Genomic DNA, 20,752 nt, shown 5'->3' with positions numbered 1-20,752 from the left:
ACACATGTTTGCAAAAAACATTTTCTTCACAGAGGCCAAATACTGGTCACTAATGGTTAAAATAACAAGTAGCCTACATAAATAAAGATGAAAAAATACACAAAAATTGTGACACTGTCTGTTTGTTTGTTTGTTTTGTTTTGTTTTGTTTTGTTTTATTATTATTATTATTATTATTATTATTATTATTATTATTATTATTATTATTATTATTATTATTATTATTTTAAATGTTCAAGGTTGTTTTTATAAAATCCGAAAAAAAAATTGTATTCTTAGATTCTTGATTAGAATATAATTTTGTGACCTTATATATATATATATATATATATAAATTCCCTTCTCACCCACCGCGGGTGGTTCTTATCCTCTGAGCTCGGGTCCTCTACCAGAGGCCTGGGAGCTTGAGGGTTCTGTGCAGTATCTTGGCTGTGCCAAGGACTGCACATTTCTGGACTGAGATGTCTGATGTTGTTCCTGGGATCTGTTGTAGCCACTGCTCCAGTTCGGGGGTTACTGCCCCGAGGGCCCCGATGACCACAGGCACCACTGTGGTCTTCACCTTCCAGGCCCTCTCCAGTTCTTCCCTGAGGACCTGGTATTTCTCCAGTTTCTCGTGTTCCTTTTTCCTGATGTTGCAATCACTTGGTATTGCTACATCTACCACAACGGCTTTCCTCTGATGTTTATCCACTACGACAATGTCTGGTTGGTTCGCCATTACCATTTTGTCTGTCTGGATCTGGAAGTCCCACAGGATCTTAGCTCTGGCGTTCTCTACCACCTTTGGGGGTGTTTCCCACTTTGATCTCGGGGTTTCCAGTCCATATTCTGCACAGATGTTTCTGTACACTATGCCTGCCACTTGGTTATGTCGCTCCATGTACGCTTTCCCTGCCAGTATCTTGCACCCTGCTGTGATGTGCTGGACTGTCTCAGGGGCCTCCTTGCACAACCTACACCTTGGGTCTTGTCTGGTGTGGTAGATCTGGGCCTCTATTGCTCTGGTATTTAGGGCCTGTTCCTGGGCGGCCAGGATGAGGGCCTCTGTGCTGTCCTTGAGTCCAGCTTTTTCCAGCCATTGGTAGGATTTACTGATATCAGCCACTTGGGTTATTTGCTGGTGGTACATCCCATGTAGGGGCTTGTCCTCCCATGATGGTATCTCTGGCACCTCAACCTCCGTTCCCTGTTGTCTGAGACATTCACTGAGCACATTGTCTGTTGAGGCTTTGTCCCTGATGTATCTATGGATCTTAGATGTTTCGTCCTGGACATTGCGTTACTCACACAGTTGGTGACTAAAAACACTGTACATGAAATATATAAAAGCTAAATTATGGAAAATTTAGCTTTAAATGTAATATACAGTTTATATATTACATAATGTAAACATGCGACGTACAGGCAGGAGGAGCATGCTCCCATAGAATGGCAGCCACCGCAGTTAGCGAGAGGTTGCGCAATCCCAGGTGAGGCTCAGCTGGCTGCGCTTCCGAGTCTTTGAATGGGAAAATGCCAAAATTCAGCGATTTTGAAGAAAAAAATAATCAAAATTGGTTAAGTTAAATGAAAAATAAATATTTTGTACTGCAAAATACAAGGTGAAAATAGCTATTTAAATTATTTTATCATTATATATTATTTTTCCATGATGCGTCCCCTGACCGTACATCACTGCATGGATCCCTGGTCTGTGAAGGTTTCTGTAAAGAAGAGATAATGTATTTCGCCCCATTCCTTCCTAATTATAGTTGAATATCTCCATCTGAAAATGAGAGTCTTAGTCTGTGCAAAGTTTCTCACAGTTTCAGCCTATCAGAGAGCCTTACGAGACAATAGGCAGTAACAGTCTATGTGCTGTTGTTCTGCTTGATGGGACAACAGTTGGGTCTCAGGGGAACAGGTGGATGACTAAGGGGGCAGGAGTAAGGACTTTAATGGCGCTTTGTGTGAATGTGGGAAATGGATGACCCTGGAGAGTTAGCAGATCTGCTGCTTGTTGCTGGGATCAATCAATTTGTGCACACTGTCACTGTCCATATGAAAAACAAATGTCACAAGATAAGCCTATAATATTGAATTGGAATAGGAAATAGTTTATAATCTAAATATATCAACATAGCCCTGACTAACATATTAATTTCAGAGTAAGAAGACTGTAATACTATTACTGGAGTCAGAAATTGTGCTGTGATGTGCTAATAAATGTATTAAAACAAGTACAAATGCTGGAACTTGGGTTAAAATCACAAGAAAATGTGGATTGAATGGTCGAGTTTTGCCAGTGTACTCCATGTAGCCGATGGAGAAGCATCAACTCAGCTGTTGAGTGTTACCTTATGGTCACGAACAAGGCCTCATCCATCCCTCTGGGATTTGTGAGTAAACCAAAGCATGTACATTACTTTTGTGTATGTTGTCAAGTAAAGTGACCATTTGTGTTCCTAAATTTCAACAAACACAAGCTATACTAACAGGCTTGCAACAAGTTTGCTTATTTCAGTGAAATACCTGACTATAAATGGTGAAGCTCTGAACCGAATTTAAAAGTTCTTATTTTTAGTTCGAATTAATTCTTGATATGCCACCTATGTTGGAACACACCCAACTCTTATTAATTTTCATTATGTCATAATGATGTATTTTATTTACATTTTACTTTTGATGTTGAACTTGGGTTTTGATAGTTTTTTTTTCTCTCTCTCTCTCTTTCTCTCTCTTTTTTTTTAAGAAAATGTTAGTGTGTTGTTCTTTAAGGTAAAATATACAAAAACCCTTAAACCACGTGCTGGAGAATAAAAGGACTGAATGTAGTTTAGAGTAAATACACATTGGCCTTACAGTTTATAGTTTTGTAGAATGGAAAGTAATGGGTGGGTCAAGGAAATCTGGGTTCCAGCACAATTATATTATATTTACAGTAGATTCAAAGGCTTTTTAAAATAACACAAAAGTAGGTTTTTGCCAGACTGTTCAGCAAAAATGTTTACAGACCATGCAATAAAGGAGCCTTTCAAGAAGTCTTGAAATGTTGCCATCCATCAGTGAAAATACATATGAAAAAGACTTTACAGCTCAATAATGACCCTTACACAGAGTGGAAATGAAGTTGGCAAAAGTTACAAAGTTGGCAGCAAAGAGAAAAAGTAAGAAAATAGAAACAGTGGTGAAAGACGCTTTCCCCTGAAGTGTGCCAACTCCCCTTGGAGAATAGTCAGGTGCTGGTGGAGCTGAGGATGCTAATCATGCTGAACTGTGACTCTGCTCCTCACAGCTTTCCCACACTTGCTCCATTCAAGGAGCTCCCACTCAACAATGGACATGTGCCTTGTTAAATGCTAATTCTTCCTCACACAAGCAGCTCTTGGCTCATCTCCCAGGGTAATGTTTGTTGTTTAGGCAGCCCTTTCAATGAGGATGAGAGAATGACAAAAATAAGCATAAATATTTTGGCTATAGTTTAACAAGTACTTTATAATGAGGCAACAAGCAAGAATATTAAATTCTTAAGTTTCATGGTTTTGTGAGATTAAGTCCAAACTTCTGAGCAACTAATGTTTTTTTCAAGGTAACACAAAATTATTATTGCTTACATTATTTACAGATGAGAAAATTCAACTCTTATAGTTTTATTATTTGTGAGTTATTCTAAATAAATAAATCAAAGAGACAAAAGAATGTGCGTTTGTCTCTTCCTGTTAAGTTTCTTGTAAATTTATAAGCAAGCATTTTCAAACAAATGTGGTTGAAATTTCATCCTGCAAATTGACATAAAATAAATGTTCATCTTTGGCTAAAATGTTCATTTTTTTTAGATCTAATCTTATTATTTTGGATATTCAGGAAGACAATTTTTCAAAACTGACAAAAATATCTTCATGATGTTGATGCTACAAGCCCTAGGTAAGCATATTCCTAGCCTTGCTGAGTAAAATATGTAACCTTTTACGATTCACCAGTAAATAATTCACCCCCCCCTTTCACAGACATCTTTGTCTAGTCGGCATCTATTGTCCCACAGGGGCTCTGTGAGTGAGTTTTCTCTGGTTTCCCACACTCTGTCCATTTACTACGCCCAAGAACAAAAGAAGTGTGTCTTGTTGCGCATCACATTAATTATGGAGTCAGTTTACGAGTTTTGTCCTTCTTACTCTCAATGGAAATTCCTGTCATCCGGACTCGTCACTACCAAGCTTTTGTAAAATGTCTATGAGGAATGCAGACATCCTAAGGATTAATGAACATTCAAAAGCTCTTTTTCCTTTCTCTTAGATTCAGATTGTTCCCACTGAATTCCTTATTTTGATGGAAGGATGAAAGGGAACTATTTCTGGACTATCCATGTGAGCAGAAATGTCCCAAAAAATATTTTGAAAAATAATTTCTCATTTGTGACCGATAAAGTCATGATTCACATTACTCTGCTAAGGAAAGTATATATTTTGTAAGACATTCAATGGAAAAAAACAAAAAATTCTGTTAAAAGAATGTACAGATTATGATCAATAAAATGTGAACTACTTTTCCTTGTCAATTTCAGCTGAGTGTGATGGGACGATGAGCGTGTGCTCAGTCAAAGTCATTGATCCCAGCAACAAGAAGCAGCTCTCCACACACTCTGGGGTCACCACTTTCCCAGATTCAAACAGCGCTTTGTACGTTCTCCCCCTTCAGTGCTCCTTTGGCTCCCCTGAGATCAAACCATTATCCTCAAGGCAATAATACCATTCAGCGTTTTGCATCCTTTTTTGTCTCATTGCTCCCTCTGATTGGCCAAGACTGTGAGAAACTCTGGGCAAAGCAAGACCCACACATTCATATGTAGATGTGTGGCTATATAAAGAAGGGCTGCAGCCAGCAGAGATCATATTCTCTCTACTGAGACCTCTTGCACGGAGATCCAACAATGGCACCTACAATCCCTGCAGCAAATTCCAACTCACAGGAGCATCTGACTCTGAACCACAAGGTAAATATAAAAATCCTGTAAAAAATAATTAGCTTTTATGATAATTATGATCTGCATGCAGATCAAGTTTGCTAATGAGTTTGTCCTCATTTCTGCAGCTGAGAAAGCCTCTGGTGGAAAAGTTGCGCAGAGAGCGAATCAACAGCAGCATCGAGCAGCTCAAGTCTCTCCTGGGTCCAGAGTTCCTCAAACAGCAACCAGACTCCAAGCTGGAGAAAGCAGACATCCTGGAGATGACAGTTTGCTTCCTGAGACGACTTCAGCAGCAGCAGCATTCACATTTGGATGCAGGGGCTGCTGATCAGGGCTACTCCAGATGTTTCCAAGAGGTGGTGCACTTCCTGTCCAAAGATGATCTGAAGACACAGTCTCAAAGAAGACTGCTGAACCACATGAACAAGCTGCAGTCTTCCTCTGAGAGGAACCTGAAAGACAATTTTTCTATGAAGTCCACAATCCAGGCCTCCATCAAGAAAAAGAGCCCAGCCAACAGCTCCCTCTGGAGGCCATGGTAAAAATGTTGTACTTAAGCCCTGGAATTCAAAGTTTCTGTTCTTTTACTCACTTATGCTTTTCTTATATCTAAGAGTCGTTGCCTATATCAAGGTGTTTTGTGTTGCCTTTTGTAAAGGCTAGAAAATGTTTTTTCTTCAACAAGAAATTCTGTTATTTTGTTTATGAAACAGTGACAAACATGTCAGTTCATAGTCTAATTCTATTCTCAATGTAAATACTCATATAATGTTGGCAGTGATGACAGCAATGTATGTTTGTATGACTTGTTCCATTTTGGGGACAGTTTTATGTTCATGTTTTAACATGTTTCAGATTTATATGTGTTTCCCACATTTTCTTCTGATTGATCTGGCCTCATTGGTTTAAAAAAAAAAATCTTAATTTCATGCTTTTTCTGTTAAGCAGATGAGATTCAAGACAAATGTGCTGCTTTATAACTCTGTGAGTGACAGCACCCATACCTTCAAGGAAGGAATCAATATTTGGAAAATGTCTCACAATGAATGTATCTCTTCGAACCAAGTGATGCGCAATAAAACAATCAGAAAAACAACATTTGCTCAACTCATTTTTAACTGATATGTGACTTTGTTTGAAATTAAGAATATTTAGCTTTGAAAACTTACGTTTATAAAAAAGAAGGAAAAAAATAACAGTAATAACAGTGATAGAAGTCTGGCTGTAGTATAATAAGTAGTTAGCAAATAATAATATGAAGCACCAATGAGCCAGAAGACAGATTATGTTATAAATGTAAATAAAACATTGAAGTGCTTTGGTTTTGATAAACAGAAAGCAGGCTGATGGGTAATTAAAATGACATCATATTTCATATTTTATTAAAATATTCTGATTCAAATTTTTTTTAAATGTGAAAACACAATACCTTTACTTAGTGCCCCTTATTCTGATATAATAATGCCTTCAGCAACTATACCATTTTCAATTACTTGGGTTTAGTTCATTATTAGTTAAAAAAAACCCTGCATTTATAAAGTATTGACCTTTAAGTGACTTGAAAAGTTTTCTCTTTAGTTATGTTTTGTTTATGCCAAGGCATTTTTCCTCTTTTCAGCTATTGAAAACATTAATTAATACAATATTTCTACATTTTAAGCTTTTAAAAATGTTTAAGTTAGAAAATATCTGAATATAAAGTAGGAAACAAAGATTACATTTATGTCTTCCATAAAGTCTAATAATATGGATTGTATGGCAATAAAATCTACTAAACATTTGTAGGTATTTAGTCTTGTGGTTTAATTATTATACCATGTTGACATGTCATCACAACAAATGTGGTCTAACAAGCACCACATTTATCCTCTTATATAAACTAAATCCAAAGGTGAGTGGCATGTGTTTGTGTCTTTGTGGTAACAACAGTTTTTGGCAACACATCTAATACTATGTTATTTCCTTTAAGTGGTGGCAAATGTTTGAAAAAATTGTTTGTGAAATTATTGTGTCCTTGGAAAAACTTTCAAAAACCTGACTTCCATTGCCAAAATGCTTTTGATGAAGGAAATGTGATAATCTGGGTTGGTATCTTTATCACAAGGCTTTTCATCATTGAGGGCAATTACAATAATGAGAGAAATCAAGATGAGAAATCCTTTTTATCCACTCCCTAGCACCAATCTCAATCCTCTGCAATATTCACCCTCACAATACTCACCCTCACAGAGAATGTATTTTTAGACTACTTAAATAATTTTAGTCAAGTATAGGGAATAATCTGTTGGAAATCTTCACCTCAATCAGATCACTTGGGCTTGCTCTTCAATCCAGAGGGCCAAAAGTTGGTTAACCAAGCAGATGTCTAACATGCAATTCATCAAAAATAGAAATACAGATAATTCAAATGTAATCATATTTGAATCCAGTTATAATTCAAAAGTGACATGTTATACCAGTTGGTAGTATCTTAAAATATTTGATAACTGAAAAATGGGTTTAATTTAAAAGAGTTTGACTGAAAACATGCCACAAGACAAGACTTTAATCTTTAGATATTTATTTACCTGAAATATGCAACAACACAAAAAACTTAAAATCCACTTTGGATGAATACAAACAAAAATGAATAAAATAAAAATATGCATACACAGCATACAAGGAAAAATTGAATCCCTTTTCAGAAGAAAGGTTGGTTTTTAAGAATATCGCACACAGACACAATACCTTGAAACAAGGCAGAAATATACATGCAGTGTGTTGTCACACAGTGTTTAACTAGTCGGTATTTTCACAGCGGTCAGTTAAAATGGCATCATCCAGCAGTGTTACAATGTGTTCAAGTTGAACAGATGAAAAATATCTAACGCGATAAAAATGTTACTTAAAAAGAAAGTGATCATTGCATAGATAAGAGACCGAACGTCTCTAATAAATCTCAAATAGCAGCACAATATCAGTAAGTTGTTGGATTTTACACAGTTGATAATCACTTAACTGTGACTTTCATTGTAGTTTAAACTACAACAAAATCCAATGTAAAAAAAAAATGAGACTGTTCTTTTGCCATTAACATCTTAAACTGTTCTACAAAATTCCTTAAACATCCATACTTAATCTCTTTGTGTGACACAATTCTTTCAGCTAAGCAGAATTTTATTACAAATATGTCTTTTTTGAAACCGCACAATTGCAGTTCATGAAAATGAACCAGCTTTGTCCAGTTTTGTCCAGTTTTGATGATATTCTGTAGTCCATTCTTGTTAATAGCACAGTGGAGTCACATCGTCCTCTGCATCGGGAAACAGACGTAAAATGTCTCTGGAGTACTTGGAGTAGCCGTTGAGAGACAGCAGGGCTTTCCTCAGGGTCAGGAAGGACTTTGTTTTCTCCAAGATTTCTGAAATTGGAAATCCATTCTGCAGGTGGGCCTCAATAAGAGCCTTCAGCTTCTCCACTCCTGTACAGCATTTCCTCTCCAGTGAGTGAAGCTTGCATCTGAGAGAAACAAAGTTACATTTTTATTAGTATTTTCTTCAGTCTAAGAAAATGACTTTTGCAAGATAAAGGTGAAAACCCCATGTTTAACTGAATATTTGCAGGTTATAGAAAGTAAGTTTGTCTCACCTGAAGAGTTCCTCCTTCATGGTGTCCTGAAGAGCGAGGTCTGTGTAAAGAGCCATGTTCAAAGCTAGTTTCTTCTGTTGGGAAGTTCTTCAGTTGTCTGCAAAGGTTCAGATGATTGCAATGATTTGCTCTCCATCTCTGCTCGGCATTTATGCTGCCGATCTGATGCTCTCTCTGCTGTTTGGCCAATCAGAAGCTTCATAGCTCCAGACAATAGGCTGAATTTAATGGCTGTCATGGAGAACAGGTGGGATGCTTTATCTGCATGCCACTCATCAGAAAGGTCAGTGGGAAAGTGTTTTCCATGAGAGTGACACGGGAAAATCTAGTTTCCTTCAGTGATTTTTAAACCTGGACTTTGACCTTTAAACAAAAAACACAAACACTATAAAAAAAAACAAGTAAAAAATACAATTATTTGGATGAGAACCAGGCAAACCAGTTAACTGGAGAAATGATAAACAAATGGCAAAAATGATAAATACGTAGAAAAAATAAACTCTTTGAATAATCAAGTCTTATTGAAGTGATGCATAGCATTTCTCACACTTTTTTTACTTTTTAATGAGAAAAACATAGGCTGCATATTTCTGAGTTGCTGTTTCAGTTTTTATGTATTATTTTCCTACTGAGCTTCCCAGCAGTGAACTGCAGCCCAAGCAGATGGTTTGTTCGTGGAGTGGCCTCTTATGCTCTCCTTCCCTGAGAACTGCTCCTCAGGCTTTGTTGGCACCAGACACACTTCCATTGTGTGTGTGGCTGAGCGGGCCGCATACAGAAGTGTGGGAAGCCGTGTGTCGCAGCAGCTCCCAGCAGCAGTGAAAGAGGAGGGCGTGTGACTGGGGCACAGCCAGCCTTGTGCAGGCAGCCGTGCTGGCTCAGAGGAGGGAAAATAGAAAACCTGAGTGAGCCTTTGTGTAGATAGCACTGCAGCACACAAACAAATGGAAGAAAAGATTAGTATGAAGGTGAACCCACGTTAGGATGGCAGTTTGAAGTGATTTTGGGTTAAAATTGTGAAGGAATAGTTAAGAAGAAGCCATTTATTGCAGTCTTGAATGTTTAACTAAGACTAAAATTGAACACAATTATTATCAGTTGTAGTATTAATATTAAGAGACAGTGTCCAAGAACTGTACTGTATAAACATGGCTCAGTTAAGTTAGATGTACTATTACCTATTTTTATTACTCAGGTATAGTCATCTCTCATATTTTCTCGAAATGTCAAACTTTTTAAAACTAGCATTTTTCATTAGGAAAAAACCCTGCAATATTCAATCTTTGCAATGTTTAATGCCTTTGATGTTTGTCAAGAGTGACGCCGGCCTTCTGCCTGTGGGCTGCTAGGAAGGCTCAACTCCCATGAGGAAGACGTTAGAGAAAGATCAGTTTATTTTTAGTCTTGTTTTTGTAAAAACTAATACAAATCAGTAATGTATAAAAAAGATGCTGTCCTCCTGGGGAAGTTGGATCAAGAGTCTTTGAATGTATACAAGGATTATGATCTGATTTTGGATAAATTTTCACTCTTGACTTTTCACATCACAGCCAATAAACGGAAAGTTCTCATTATACAATGTGTTGCCATGAAGCTGTGAAAATATTGTTGATATAAATCAACAATATTTTAGATGTGCACACTGTTGTTTCATTTTGTAATATGAAGAATGTTCAAAAAAGTATTTATTAAAATAAATGGTTGATTGCTGCAGCTTATTCTCTTTTAACAGTATCGTTTACATAGAGTAAAAAGTAGTTCAGAGCCCTCAGAGTGTGAATGTTTCTATAAATATATGACTGATTGTATTATAAAATTGTTTGGAACCCTCAGAATTGAAAAAGCACCTCACAAATATGGGCATATTACCATTCATAGAGCAAGAAATAGCAACAGTATCTCAAAAATCAGAGACGGCACAATCATAATCTACAGTAACATACTTTCTTTTATTCAGAAAAAAAAACTATGAATTTGGTCATTCAAAAACACAAATATATTGTGTTTTAAGCTACTTACAAGTGCTGGACTCTATAGTGGTGATGTCACTATTAACAATATCAATATATGATGACTTTTCTAGGGCAATGGCTAATAAATACTTTCCTTTATTGATGTTGGTTAGAAGGATTGAGTTCAGATCAGAGGTTCCGACCAGAACTTTGGCAGCTGTTTGAGAAACTCTGAACCCAGAGTATAAATAGATGCTAATTGCTGCAGAGTAAAGTGTGCAGTTGTCAGCAAGGATGGGTATGTTACTACAAAACAGACAGGACAAATGAATAATTAACTTTTTGCAGTTTGTCAATCTAACTTTTGGTTCAGAGTGAGATGCTTTTTGGAAATGGCTGTTGTGATTGCAATTGTCATGCTAGATCTGTGCAGTAGAGGTCTCAACAGTGAGATCCTGATCCCTTCTGAATTCATTTCTCGACTTACAGTCCAACATCTCATTTAGAAATGTGGGTCTCGGCTTGCATGAAGGTTCCCACAGTTTCAGCCAATCACAGAGCTGAATGAGACAATATGGCATGTGTGGCTGCAACACGCTGTCATCTTTGCCTGGGGCTTTATGTTTAGGTCTCAGGGGAGCAGATGGAGCTGACACACAAAGAGCTATGTGAATGTGGGAAGGTGGTGACCCTGTAGAGAGAGCTTATCTGCTGGCTAATGCTGGGATCAATTACTTGAACTGAGCACATGCCCTTCACCCCAGCTCACACGTGGTGGGATAATGTTTCAGGGAAATTCAGTTAAATAAACCTTCATTTAGATACACTGATATAATTTTATTATATTTTTAATTGAAGCAAAATAATAAAAGGATAATTTCTTTTTTTTACTTGTTGGTTATTTATTTCTGTATATCTCACAGAAATTATTTTTTAAATTTATCTCTGTCAAAAGAATACGGTTTTAAACAATTTTTGCTTTAAAATCGTAGTATTTGTTTCAGATTTTTTAATAAATGTTTTGAGCATTTTTTTTTTCCCTGGGGCCTACATGCTGTTATCTCATGGCACGTGCCCTCCTTTCCATGTGAGTAACAAGCTGGTCTCAGGTTCCCACACTAATTCCCTGCTCCATGGTCATAAAACCACAAAGGGCCAGCCTGTGACAGATGCTGGTTCTGTTTTCCTGAAGAAACTGGATTACATCACCAGGCATGCAGGAGGGAAGTAGAGCAATTGGCTGGCTCAGAAATGAAGCAACATTTGAAGTGGTGATATAAAACATCTGACAAAGTGCAGCTAAGTGAATCTATCACAGTCACTACAGAATTTTTAGTTTTAACAGAGTTAATGTTTTTACTGGTTCCCAAAATTAATGTAGATAAAAATTGGATTCAAAAATTTTTGATGATTTGTGGTGGATGATGTAGATTATTAGAATGATTGACTTGAGTACATTAAATTAGTTTATGGTATCTTATTAATAGTATTTTGAGACTAAAATTGAATTATTGTTGGATGTTTATGATTTTAGGTGTAAAAAGATAAGGTACACGTAAAAATGACAAAATCAGATATCAAAATCCTCAACTGTTGTGCTCTGGATTTAATGAGTAGATGATATGAATAACTATATTTTTTCCAACAAAAGAAATAAAAAAAATTCCACAGTTTTGCATTTTGGATTTTACTCTCATCGCTGAGAGTAAAATCCAGCAGCCATTCTCAGCAATATGCAGAACACGGCATTTTGCTGCCTCAGGTCTCAAAAATAAGTCCAAATATTTTATATGGAAGTCTGTGACACCTGCAATGTATTACAATACAGTCTTTAAATTACATACTTTAAATTCATATGATGTCAAAAAAAAATCATAATGTGATTTTTCTACTTCATTCATTCTACTTTATATGTTTAATATTTATGCTTCTCATTTATCTCCTTCAGATGAGGATGTTTTAGCTGGATATTGATAAGCTGTTCCTGCAAGTCAAATTTGACAGTGGGCAGATTAAAGAACTGAAATATTAAAACACAGGTGTATTATTTTCTACAGGTGATCTCAGAAAATGAGAAGAAAACTGTTCACCTGGTCGCATTTGTTTATTCAACAAGGCACAATGATCAATTTGAATTGTTAAAGCTCCAACTAGTGATGATACATCAACAACAAAATATAAACTTAAACAAAATATCATGTACTCAGAGAAGTAAATGAACATCTGTCCTTATAAAAGACAAAGTACATTGTTTCATATGAAACTCACTCTGTATGAGGAGTAGAAAATATGGTTTTAATCAACCAAATAATCATCATATTAAAAGCTGACCTTAAAACAGATCATATCCATCATAATTACAACAAATGCAGTTGTTTTTTATGTAAATACGGTCACAAATAAACTGTGACTGTTAAGCAAATCTTTTGTAAAACAAAAGGCAGACCATTTATACAAATAAAAATGAGGTAGATACTTGATGATACATGATCAAGATGATCAATTATGATTCCCCAAAAGTAATAAACATTATTGATGAAAACTTGTAAACAAAATTACAAAATTAAGAAATTTTTTTTAAAAACAAAAGTATAAATGTTTCAATCATATAACAGATTTGTAAAGAAAGAATAGCTCCTTCCAAATAATTCCAAAAACAGGACTTATAAACTGTAGAACATGATTATGAATAATCAAAACATAATCAATGTTCCCGGGATTCCTATTACTACATTATCACTAGTACAGTTATAGAAATCATATACAAAAATGCATAAAAATATGTTTGTCTTTTGAAAATCAAAGACAATGCTTTTTTTTTCTCTATTTTCATTGGAAATGTAATCTTGGGGCTGGGGGGGGGGGGGTAACACATTTACAAAATATATAGCATGTTCTATTTAAACTGAAATAATTTGATTTCAAAAAAGAATTTAGTCCAGTACATTTTTTAGACCAATATGTTCTAAGTTTTTCTTGTGGGAACTCCGTGCTGTAATCATCTACCACGGCCTCCAGAGGGGGCTGTGTAGCGGATTCTTCTCTTTACTGACGCTGCCTTGCTCTGTTGAGCTCTGAGGAGAGAAGTCTGCTTTTCTCAATTTCGTCTTCGAGGAAGACTCCATCATGCTGAAATGCTTAAGGAGTCTTCTTTGTGACTGTGTCTTCACTTCATTTTTGAACAGGAAGTGCACAGCCTCTTGAACACATCTGGAATACCCCAGCTCAACAGCCCCGGAGTCCACATCGGGATGCTGCGCCTGCAGTTGCCTCAGGAAGCAAACAGTCATCTCCAGGATGTCCGCTTTCTCCAACTTGGAGTCTGGCTGCTGTTTAAGGAACTCTGCACCCAGCAGGAGAGACTTGAGCTGTTCGATACTGCTGTTGATTCGCTCTCTGCGTAGTTTCTCCACCTGAGGTTTTCTGAGCTGCAGGAATAAAAGAAAGTTGTTATTAAAAACATTCTGCTGTGTAACATTTTTAACAAAATTCACAAAGTCTTTTGAAGGACAACCAATATATGAGGTTCATATTTACCTTATGGTTCAGCATCAAATGTTCCTGTGAGCTGGTCATTGCTGCAGTGATTGCTGGTGCCGTGGTTGGATCTCTGTGCTGTAGAGGTCTCTGTAGAGAGAATCTGATCTCTGCTGGCTTCATCCCTTGTATTTATAGTCCCAGATCTCCGTTTGAATGTGTGGATCTTGGTTTGACAGGAGTTTCCCACAGTCTGAACCAATCAGAGAACTCTGCAGGACAATAAGGCATGTGGGGCAGCAACACGCTCCCATTATTCCCCGAGGGACAATGGTTAGATTTCAGAGGAGCAGGTGGAACACACTCAAAGAGCTCTGCCTGAATGTGGGAAAGTGGCGACCCTGCAGAGGGAGCAGAGGGGCTCCCTGATGCTGAGATCAATACCTCCGACTGAGCACACGCTGATGAGCCCAGCATGCATCCAGACGAATAATGCTTTTAATGTAGTCCACACTTTAAATGTAAGAAAAAGAAAAAATAATAATTATAATGTTTTTTAGCCAAATATATATTTGTTCTGAATTACATTGATGGCAAATAAATTAAAAATAGAACATTTTAGTTGATTGTAAACCTGAAACTGTACTGCCAGTTAGAAAAAGAAAAATATTTGATCAAAAACAAAAATGTCATTTTGAGAAAAGAAAGTGAGTACTTTGAAACAGAATTTCATAGTGTGTTCAGAAGTGAATAGATAGAAAAAAATTTTTTTTTCATCTAATTAATATATAGAACTTCAAATCTATGAATATCATTAGGATTTTCTTGACTAAAAATGTAATTTCATTAGAATTAGATTCAAAAGATTGTTCACATAGATGCGACCATCCAGATACAATCAGTTTATTTGACACGTGCCATGCAGGCTGTGTGAAGGGAAGGTTGATGTGAGATTCCTGCACTGACTGCCTGTTTTGTGCAGCACACAAGGATTTCTTAAAACAGATGCTAGCTGTGTGTTGCTATAACAACTAAATATTACATCACCAACCATCTGGAGGGAAATATTGGTTGGCTTTAGAGGGGTGTAAAAAATAAATTACTTTTGAAAACTCTTAAAATGGTAAATAAATAAATATTTAAAGCTGGAAAACATATTTTACATGGTGAAAATGTTAAAAGTTGGTAGCATTAATTGTGACAATAAGAGTGGAACAAATCACTTGCTTAAGGGACAAGTTCCCATTTAACTTCCATCTCTTCAGGGCAAAGGTCAGGGTCTATTGTCCCTGAGGGGCTATGTGAGAAGGTTTATTCTGGTTTCCCACACTACGTCCTTTCACTACTTCCACTACGTGTGCCCATTTGAGACATGTCAGTATTAACCTCCTGTCATCAAAAATGTTAGTGATGTTGCTGTTTTAGTTTATACAAAACGTGTACTTCTGTACATGGCCCCAATTTGTAAGTTATTTATACATAAAACTATTTTTGTGAATCAGATAAAATGACTGTCATGTCAAAATAAGGGACATGTATGATTTGTTGTTTGGAAGTCATCGCCACACAAAATGAATGGATAAGACAACTATCCAAATGCATGAATTCATTTCATTTTTGGAAGGAACCACATGCAGGATTTAACTTCAATCAAATAATATAGCAAGTAAAGAAAGACCAACATATTTTTTTATTAACCGTTACAGTATGAGAAGTAAAAATAACCTTGTGTCTGATCTTAAAATAGGTCATTAAAATGTGCTCAGATAAATGTGTGAAAAGAACATTGATTTACAGTTTCTAAAAATGAAACAAATCACAATGAAAGGTTAACTACTGTTACAATAATGTTACCAACAGTGTTAAATATAAAGTCAAAAGACCATAATAATGTCTTTTTCCTGCAGTTGCAGGACAGGGTGACTTCTTTTTCAACTGAGAGACAGTAGTTTTTTTCATTTGTCTTTGAAAATGTTTAGCAAAAGTATCACAGAAAACACTTGCCTGCAGTTTTCTACCACGGCCTCCAGAGGGCGATGTGAAATTGATGCTTGTCTTTGGTGATGTTGGTCAGGACTGTGAAGCTCACAGAAGAGTGAGTAAGCTTTATCAGTCAACATCTTGTTGACATTCTTCAAATGTTTTTGGTGCTTCTGCTTTCTGAGCTGCAGCAACAAGCATGAAGTAATTATTAAACTTATTAAACAATACAAAACTTGGTTATTGCTGAAGGTTTGAACAGTGCTTTGATCTCTGACAATAAGACATATGAAACAGCATAACTGCAATAATAAATAGGTCTCAAGGGCACAGGAGGAGACTTAACAGGAGAAAAAAAAGCACACCAATGTTTCTCATCGTGCATTTAACATCCTTCATCAAAATTGGAATCTGAGTTTATGAGAACATGTTTCTAATTACTCACAATGCGCCAAATGGTTGTTTTTCAAATTTAACTTAACATAAAGTAATAAAATGATTAAATCTAGAAAAGGAGCCATAATGAATACATAAAGTTGTCAGAAATACAACAGAATCACCGTTATTGAGGATTTGGTTGTGTTTATTACCTCAACCACACAAAGTTGTGAAACTCCATACAAATCTGATGAAACATCAAACATCAACTTGTAAATTTCTACAAGACAGTGTACTCAGTGAGAGTAAAGGAACAACATCTTTATAAAAGATAAACAACTTAAAGAACTCCCTATTCTTTGAAGCATAAAAACACTTTTTTTACGTTGTGTGAAAAAAAGCTCTATAATTTTTAAAGAGAAGATTGACATCTTCTTTCTGACCTAAACTGATCACATCAATATTTAAAGCCACTATTTGATGAGGCAATTATTATCAGCACAAAAATGTTCAACATGAAACAGTTAAAAAAATAAACTGATCTTAAAATAGATCATGTTGCTGTAATCCCACAGTGATAACAAAATCTTTAGAAAAAGAACATTTTTGATATCTGATCAAATATGATCAAAGTGTCCACTGCATCAACCACAGAAAAGAAAATACAATTCATAAAATTGTGTTATCATCACATTTTTAAGAAGTAAAGTGTTGTCATTAGGCGTAATCAAAGAGATTAAAAGTCAAATAGAAAACGCGACCTTCAAAATAATTGTCATCACAGCAACAGAAATCAAACTACAGCAGTTGTTACCTTAGTGTTACAGTCAAATAACACTAAGGTAATAGTGTTATTTGCACCAAAACTCTTCATGTTATTCCCTAAAAATATTATATCTTGCACTGAAAGAAAATGAATCATGAGGCTTCTCATATAGAAGCAATTTTTCTGCACAAACAGAAGATCAAGTTCTTAAAATTTCACAATTTAGTTCAGTAATCTTGACCAATATGGTATTGTTACTGTACAGAACATGATAAATGTTATCAGTATTATTATTATTTGCCCTAAGGTACAGTAAAAACAGATTGCAATTCAATCTATAAAATTTCTTACAACATGCATAAGATTATTTTCCTTCTCAACACAAAAGATGCTGAAGCAATTTCTGCTGGAAATATAATAAAAACAAATGCAACAAAATGTGCATACGTAATAAAAACTCTGTTTAAAAAGAATTTTAAAAATCCTCTCTGTTTCTAAGTATAGTCACGTTTGACCAATGTGAACTAGTAGCATCTACAATCAGTAGGTTTCTACCAAGGCCTCCACAGAACTTCACAATCTGGATCCTCGCCTGTGGTGCTCTGAACTGTGGAGCTCAGAGAGATTTCAGTCTTGGTCAGGTTGTCATCAAAACAAGCCTTAGTGCTTTTGAGACGGTTGAGCTGTCGTCTCTGTTGCTGGTGCTGCTGCAGAAGCTTGGTCAGGAAGCAAACTGTCATCTCCAGGATTTCTGCTTTCTCCAGCTTGGACTCTGGCTGCTGTTTGAGGAGCTCTGGACCCAGGAGAGACTTGAGCTGCTCGATGCTGCTGTTGATTCGCTCTCTGCGTAACTTTTCCACCAGAGGCTTTCTGAGCTGTAGAAAGAATAGAGAAGTCATTAATAAACCTATGATGGAATGAAATGTTGCTGTTAGTAGAAAAAGCTGAAATATTAACAGGTTTCTTGAGAATCTAACTTACCTTGTGGTTCAGAGTCAGATGCTCCTGAGAGTTAGTTATCACTGCAGTGATTGAAGGTGCCATTATTTGGTGTTGATGCTGTGCAGGTCTCTGAAGAGAGAATCTGATCTCTGTAGGCTGCAGCACTCCTATTTATAGTCCCAGATCTCCATATCAATGTGTGGATCTCTCTCTGGTTGAGCTTTCCCACAGTTTGAGCCAATCAGATCTTCTAGACAAACAATGGGCATGTGGGGCACTAACATATTGTTGTTAATGCCTGCAGGGATAATTGTTAGATTTGAGAAGGAGCAGGTGGAGCAGACTCACAGCACTTTGTGTCAATGTGGGAAAGTAGTGACCCTGGAAGCTGATATGCTCCCTAAAGTGGAGATTAATGGAGTTAGAATAACCGCACACTTTTAAATTTAACATTTCCAAACTTAAACAAAACAGCTTTCAGGCTCAGAGACAATAACCTTTGATTGGTTAAAACTAAAAATAATACACAAAGTAACAAAAGTTTATTTTTCTTTATTCTAAAATAATTTACATTTTTAGTTTTATGGCAGAATTTCACAAAAAGGAGGAATCCTATGAAGCGTAATTAATAATTTAGCATGGTAGAAATCATTAAAGATACAATTTATGTCAATTAACATGCTGAGGTCCAGATGCAGCTGAGATTTGGCACGTGCCCATTTTGAGCAGCAGTGTAATTATTAACCGACACGTGCCTTGTAGCCAGTGTGAGTAGGATGTCGAGCTGAGTTTCCCACACTGACTGTCTGCTGTGATTAGAGATCCACAAAAGGCACGTCTGTGACAGGTGGTAGCTCTTAGACACAGAGCATTACATCACCAACCATCTGGAGAAGCATCCATTGATGGCTTTGGCAATTTGTATAGACCAAATTCAAGTAAGAACTCTGTACAAGACTGTAAAAAATTATTATTTTTTTTGGCTGAATTTTATCACTGTACTTATCTCAAATTGTTACCCCATGATCAAAATTGTAGACACCCTCATAAAATGTAGTCTGGTAACACTTCTAAACAATGGAACAGTCTTTGGGGACACAATGTCTTGAAGTGTGCCAAATCCCTCAGGAGAACTGGTCATTTGTTACAAATGCATCTCATTCACCTACATTATTAGTATCCAGAGTTAGTTGTATTACTTTGCAAAATTTTCCATAGCATTTTATTGTTGTGGTCTGTTGTAATATGTAAATGTGTTGATTTATTTTTATTTTTTTATTTTTTATTTTTTTTTTACATATTTATGAAACTTTACCTGAATAGAAACTTGTCCCACTTTTTTAAATTTTAAAGATGAGGATGATGTAAATGGAATACCTGGAAATTTTCACAACTGTTTGAAATTCAGGTTGGTTAATTTGGACATAAAATGTGATTTCACATTCTTTTGCTTAAAGGAAAGAAAATTTGGAAAGAATGAGCATATATATATATATAAATATATATTCATGTCCATGGAAGAAAACAAGTTATATAGAGAGTTGATTATTCAATGCTTTGATCAAACATTGAACAACAATAAAAGATAAACTGATTAAATCTAAACATCCTCAGCAGCCAATGTTTACTCTGATGTCCTCAAAGTTGATATTATATATTGTCAATAACAAAATAAAATGTACTTCTTTGTAAAATCAATTTAAATATAAACAATTGCATAAATAATGTGCTGACATAACATCCATCATAAGCTCTAAGTAAATCAGAGTTTAAGGGCTGTTCATTCTAAAGATGCTAGAGAATTTAAGTGGGCAGTGATATGCAACTTTTTTTAAATGTCAACAATGTAGGTGTAGTGTCATCTAGAGGTACACATGACATATTGTAAATAACTGAATTAGCTACACCTTTCCACTAAACTGTAGGAGCCCCAAAAGTCCATGGAAGCACCAAGAATATTGTAATGAAGTTTGAAAATCTTTTCTTTGACACCTTTTTATTCATTTTATCTTTCTTTCCTTTCGTTTGTGATATTGTTTCAGCTGTGTCCTGTACCCTAATGGAGGAATAGTGTACACAGAAATGTGTAGACGTGTCAAAGCCTCCCTTTCAAAAATAGTTCCCTCTACGTTATCCTCTTTCAGGTCAGTAATCACAAACTACAAATTTGTTCTGTAAACTTGTGAATCAGTTTTGTGTTGCATTTTTTTCTTCTCTTATCATTAATGATCCCATTTGTTAGTCTCAATATGAAGTGCTGTGAAGAATCATGAATTATTTGGAACAACAAACGGGATTGAGAGGTTATTTTAATTAGTACACAATTGTTTTTACTTTGGTCTCTCCTTTGGCATCTAGTCTTAATATTGCTTCGGTATTAAAAATCCTCTATTCAGAAAATATTTAATAGTAAATTGTCTTTTGTTTGAATATATTTCTGTTGTTAAAATAATTTTTTGCCATTAAGCCAGAACTTTACATATATGTGGAAGTGGTAAGATTCATGTGAATAAATACACTAAAGAAACTGAATTGACAAAAAATATATATTTGGGCGAAACAAACCTACAGAAATATTAACTTTGTAAAAAAAGTAACAGATTTATCAAAGTGAAGCTGAAACCAACTTGTGTATCTGGAGCTGGGCTCCTTTTTAATCTGTCTCCCTTCAGGTCAAAGGTCGGG

At 35.9% G+C, this 20,752-nt stretch overlaps 3 protein-coding genes across 3 annotated transcripts; 1 reads left to right on the top strand and 2 right to left on the bottom strand.

Annotated features, from left to right (window-relative positions):
* The first annotated feature begins 4,876 nt into the window (after positions 1-4,876).
* Positions 4,877-6,048, top strand: LOC129372785 (transcription factor HES-5-like). The gene is made up of 2 exons (XM_055050289.1): positions 4,877-4,972; positions 5,071-6,048. The coding sequence occupies exons 1-2, from the start codon at positions 4,910-4,912 to the stop codon at positions 5,485-5,487; spliced, it is 480 nt and encodes a 159-aa protein (XP_054906264.1). The 5' UTR covers positions 4,877-4,909; the 3' UTR covers positions 5,488-6,048.
* Positions 6,049-13,384: 7,336 nt separating this feature from the next.
* On the bottom strand, positions 13,385-14,184 carry LOC129372625 (transcription factor HES-5-like). The gene is made up of 2 exons (XM_055050039.1): positions 14,062-14,184; positions 13,385-13,952 (listed from the first exon to the last, which is right to left on the bottom strand). The coding sequence occupies exons 1-2, from the start codon at positions 14,182-14,184 to the stop codon at positions 13,527-13,529; spliced, it is 549 nt and encodes a 182-aa protein (XP_054906014.1). The 3' UTR covers positions 13,385-13,526.
* A 2,369-nt stretch (positions 14,185-16,553) lies between these two features.
* LOC129372628 (transcription factor HES-5-like) lies at positions 16,554-18,221 on the bottom strand. Its single transcript, XM_055050040.1, has 2 exons — positions 18,107-18,221; positions 16,554-18,000 (listed from the first exon to the last, which is right to left on the bottom strand). Exons 1-2 carry the CDS (start codon positions 18,167-18,169, stop codon positions 17,677-17,679), a joined length of 387 nt encoding a protein of 128 aa, XP_054906015.1. The 5' UTR covers positions 18,170-18,221; the 3' UTR covers positions 16,554-17,676.
* Positions 18,222-20,752: the final 2,531 nt, after the last annotated feature.

The sequence above is a fragment of the Poeciliopsis prolifica genome, unplaced genomic scaffold (assembly GCF_027474105.1).
Source record: "Poeciliopsis prolifica strain line A6 unplaced genomic scaffold, Auburn_PproV2 SCAFFOLD030, whole genome shotgun sequence".
NCBI classification, from domain to species: domain Eukaryota; kingdom Metazoa; phylum Chordata; class Actinopteri; order Cyprinodontiformes; family Poeciliidae; genus Poeciliopsis; species Poeciliopsis prolifica.
This window is presented reverse-complemented; position numbering and strand designations above follow the sequence as displayed.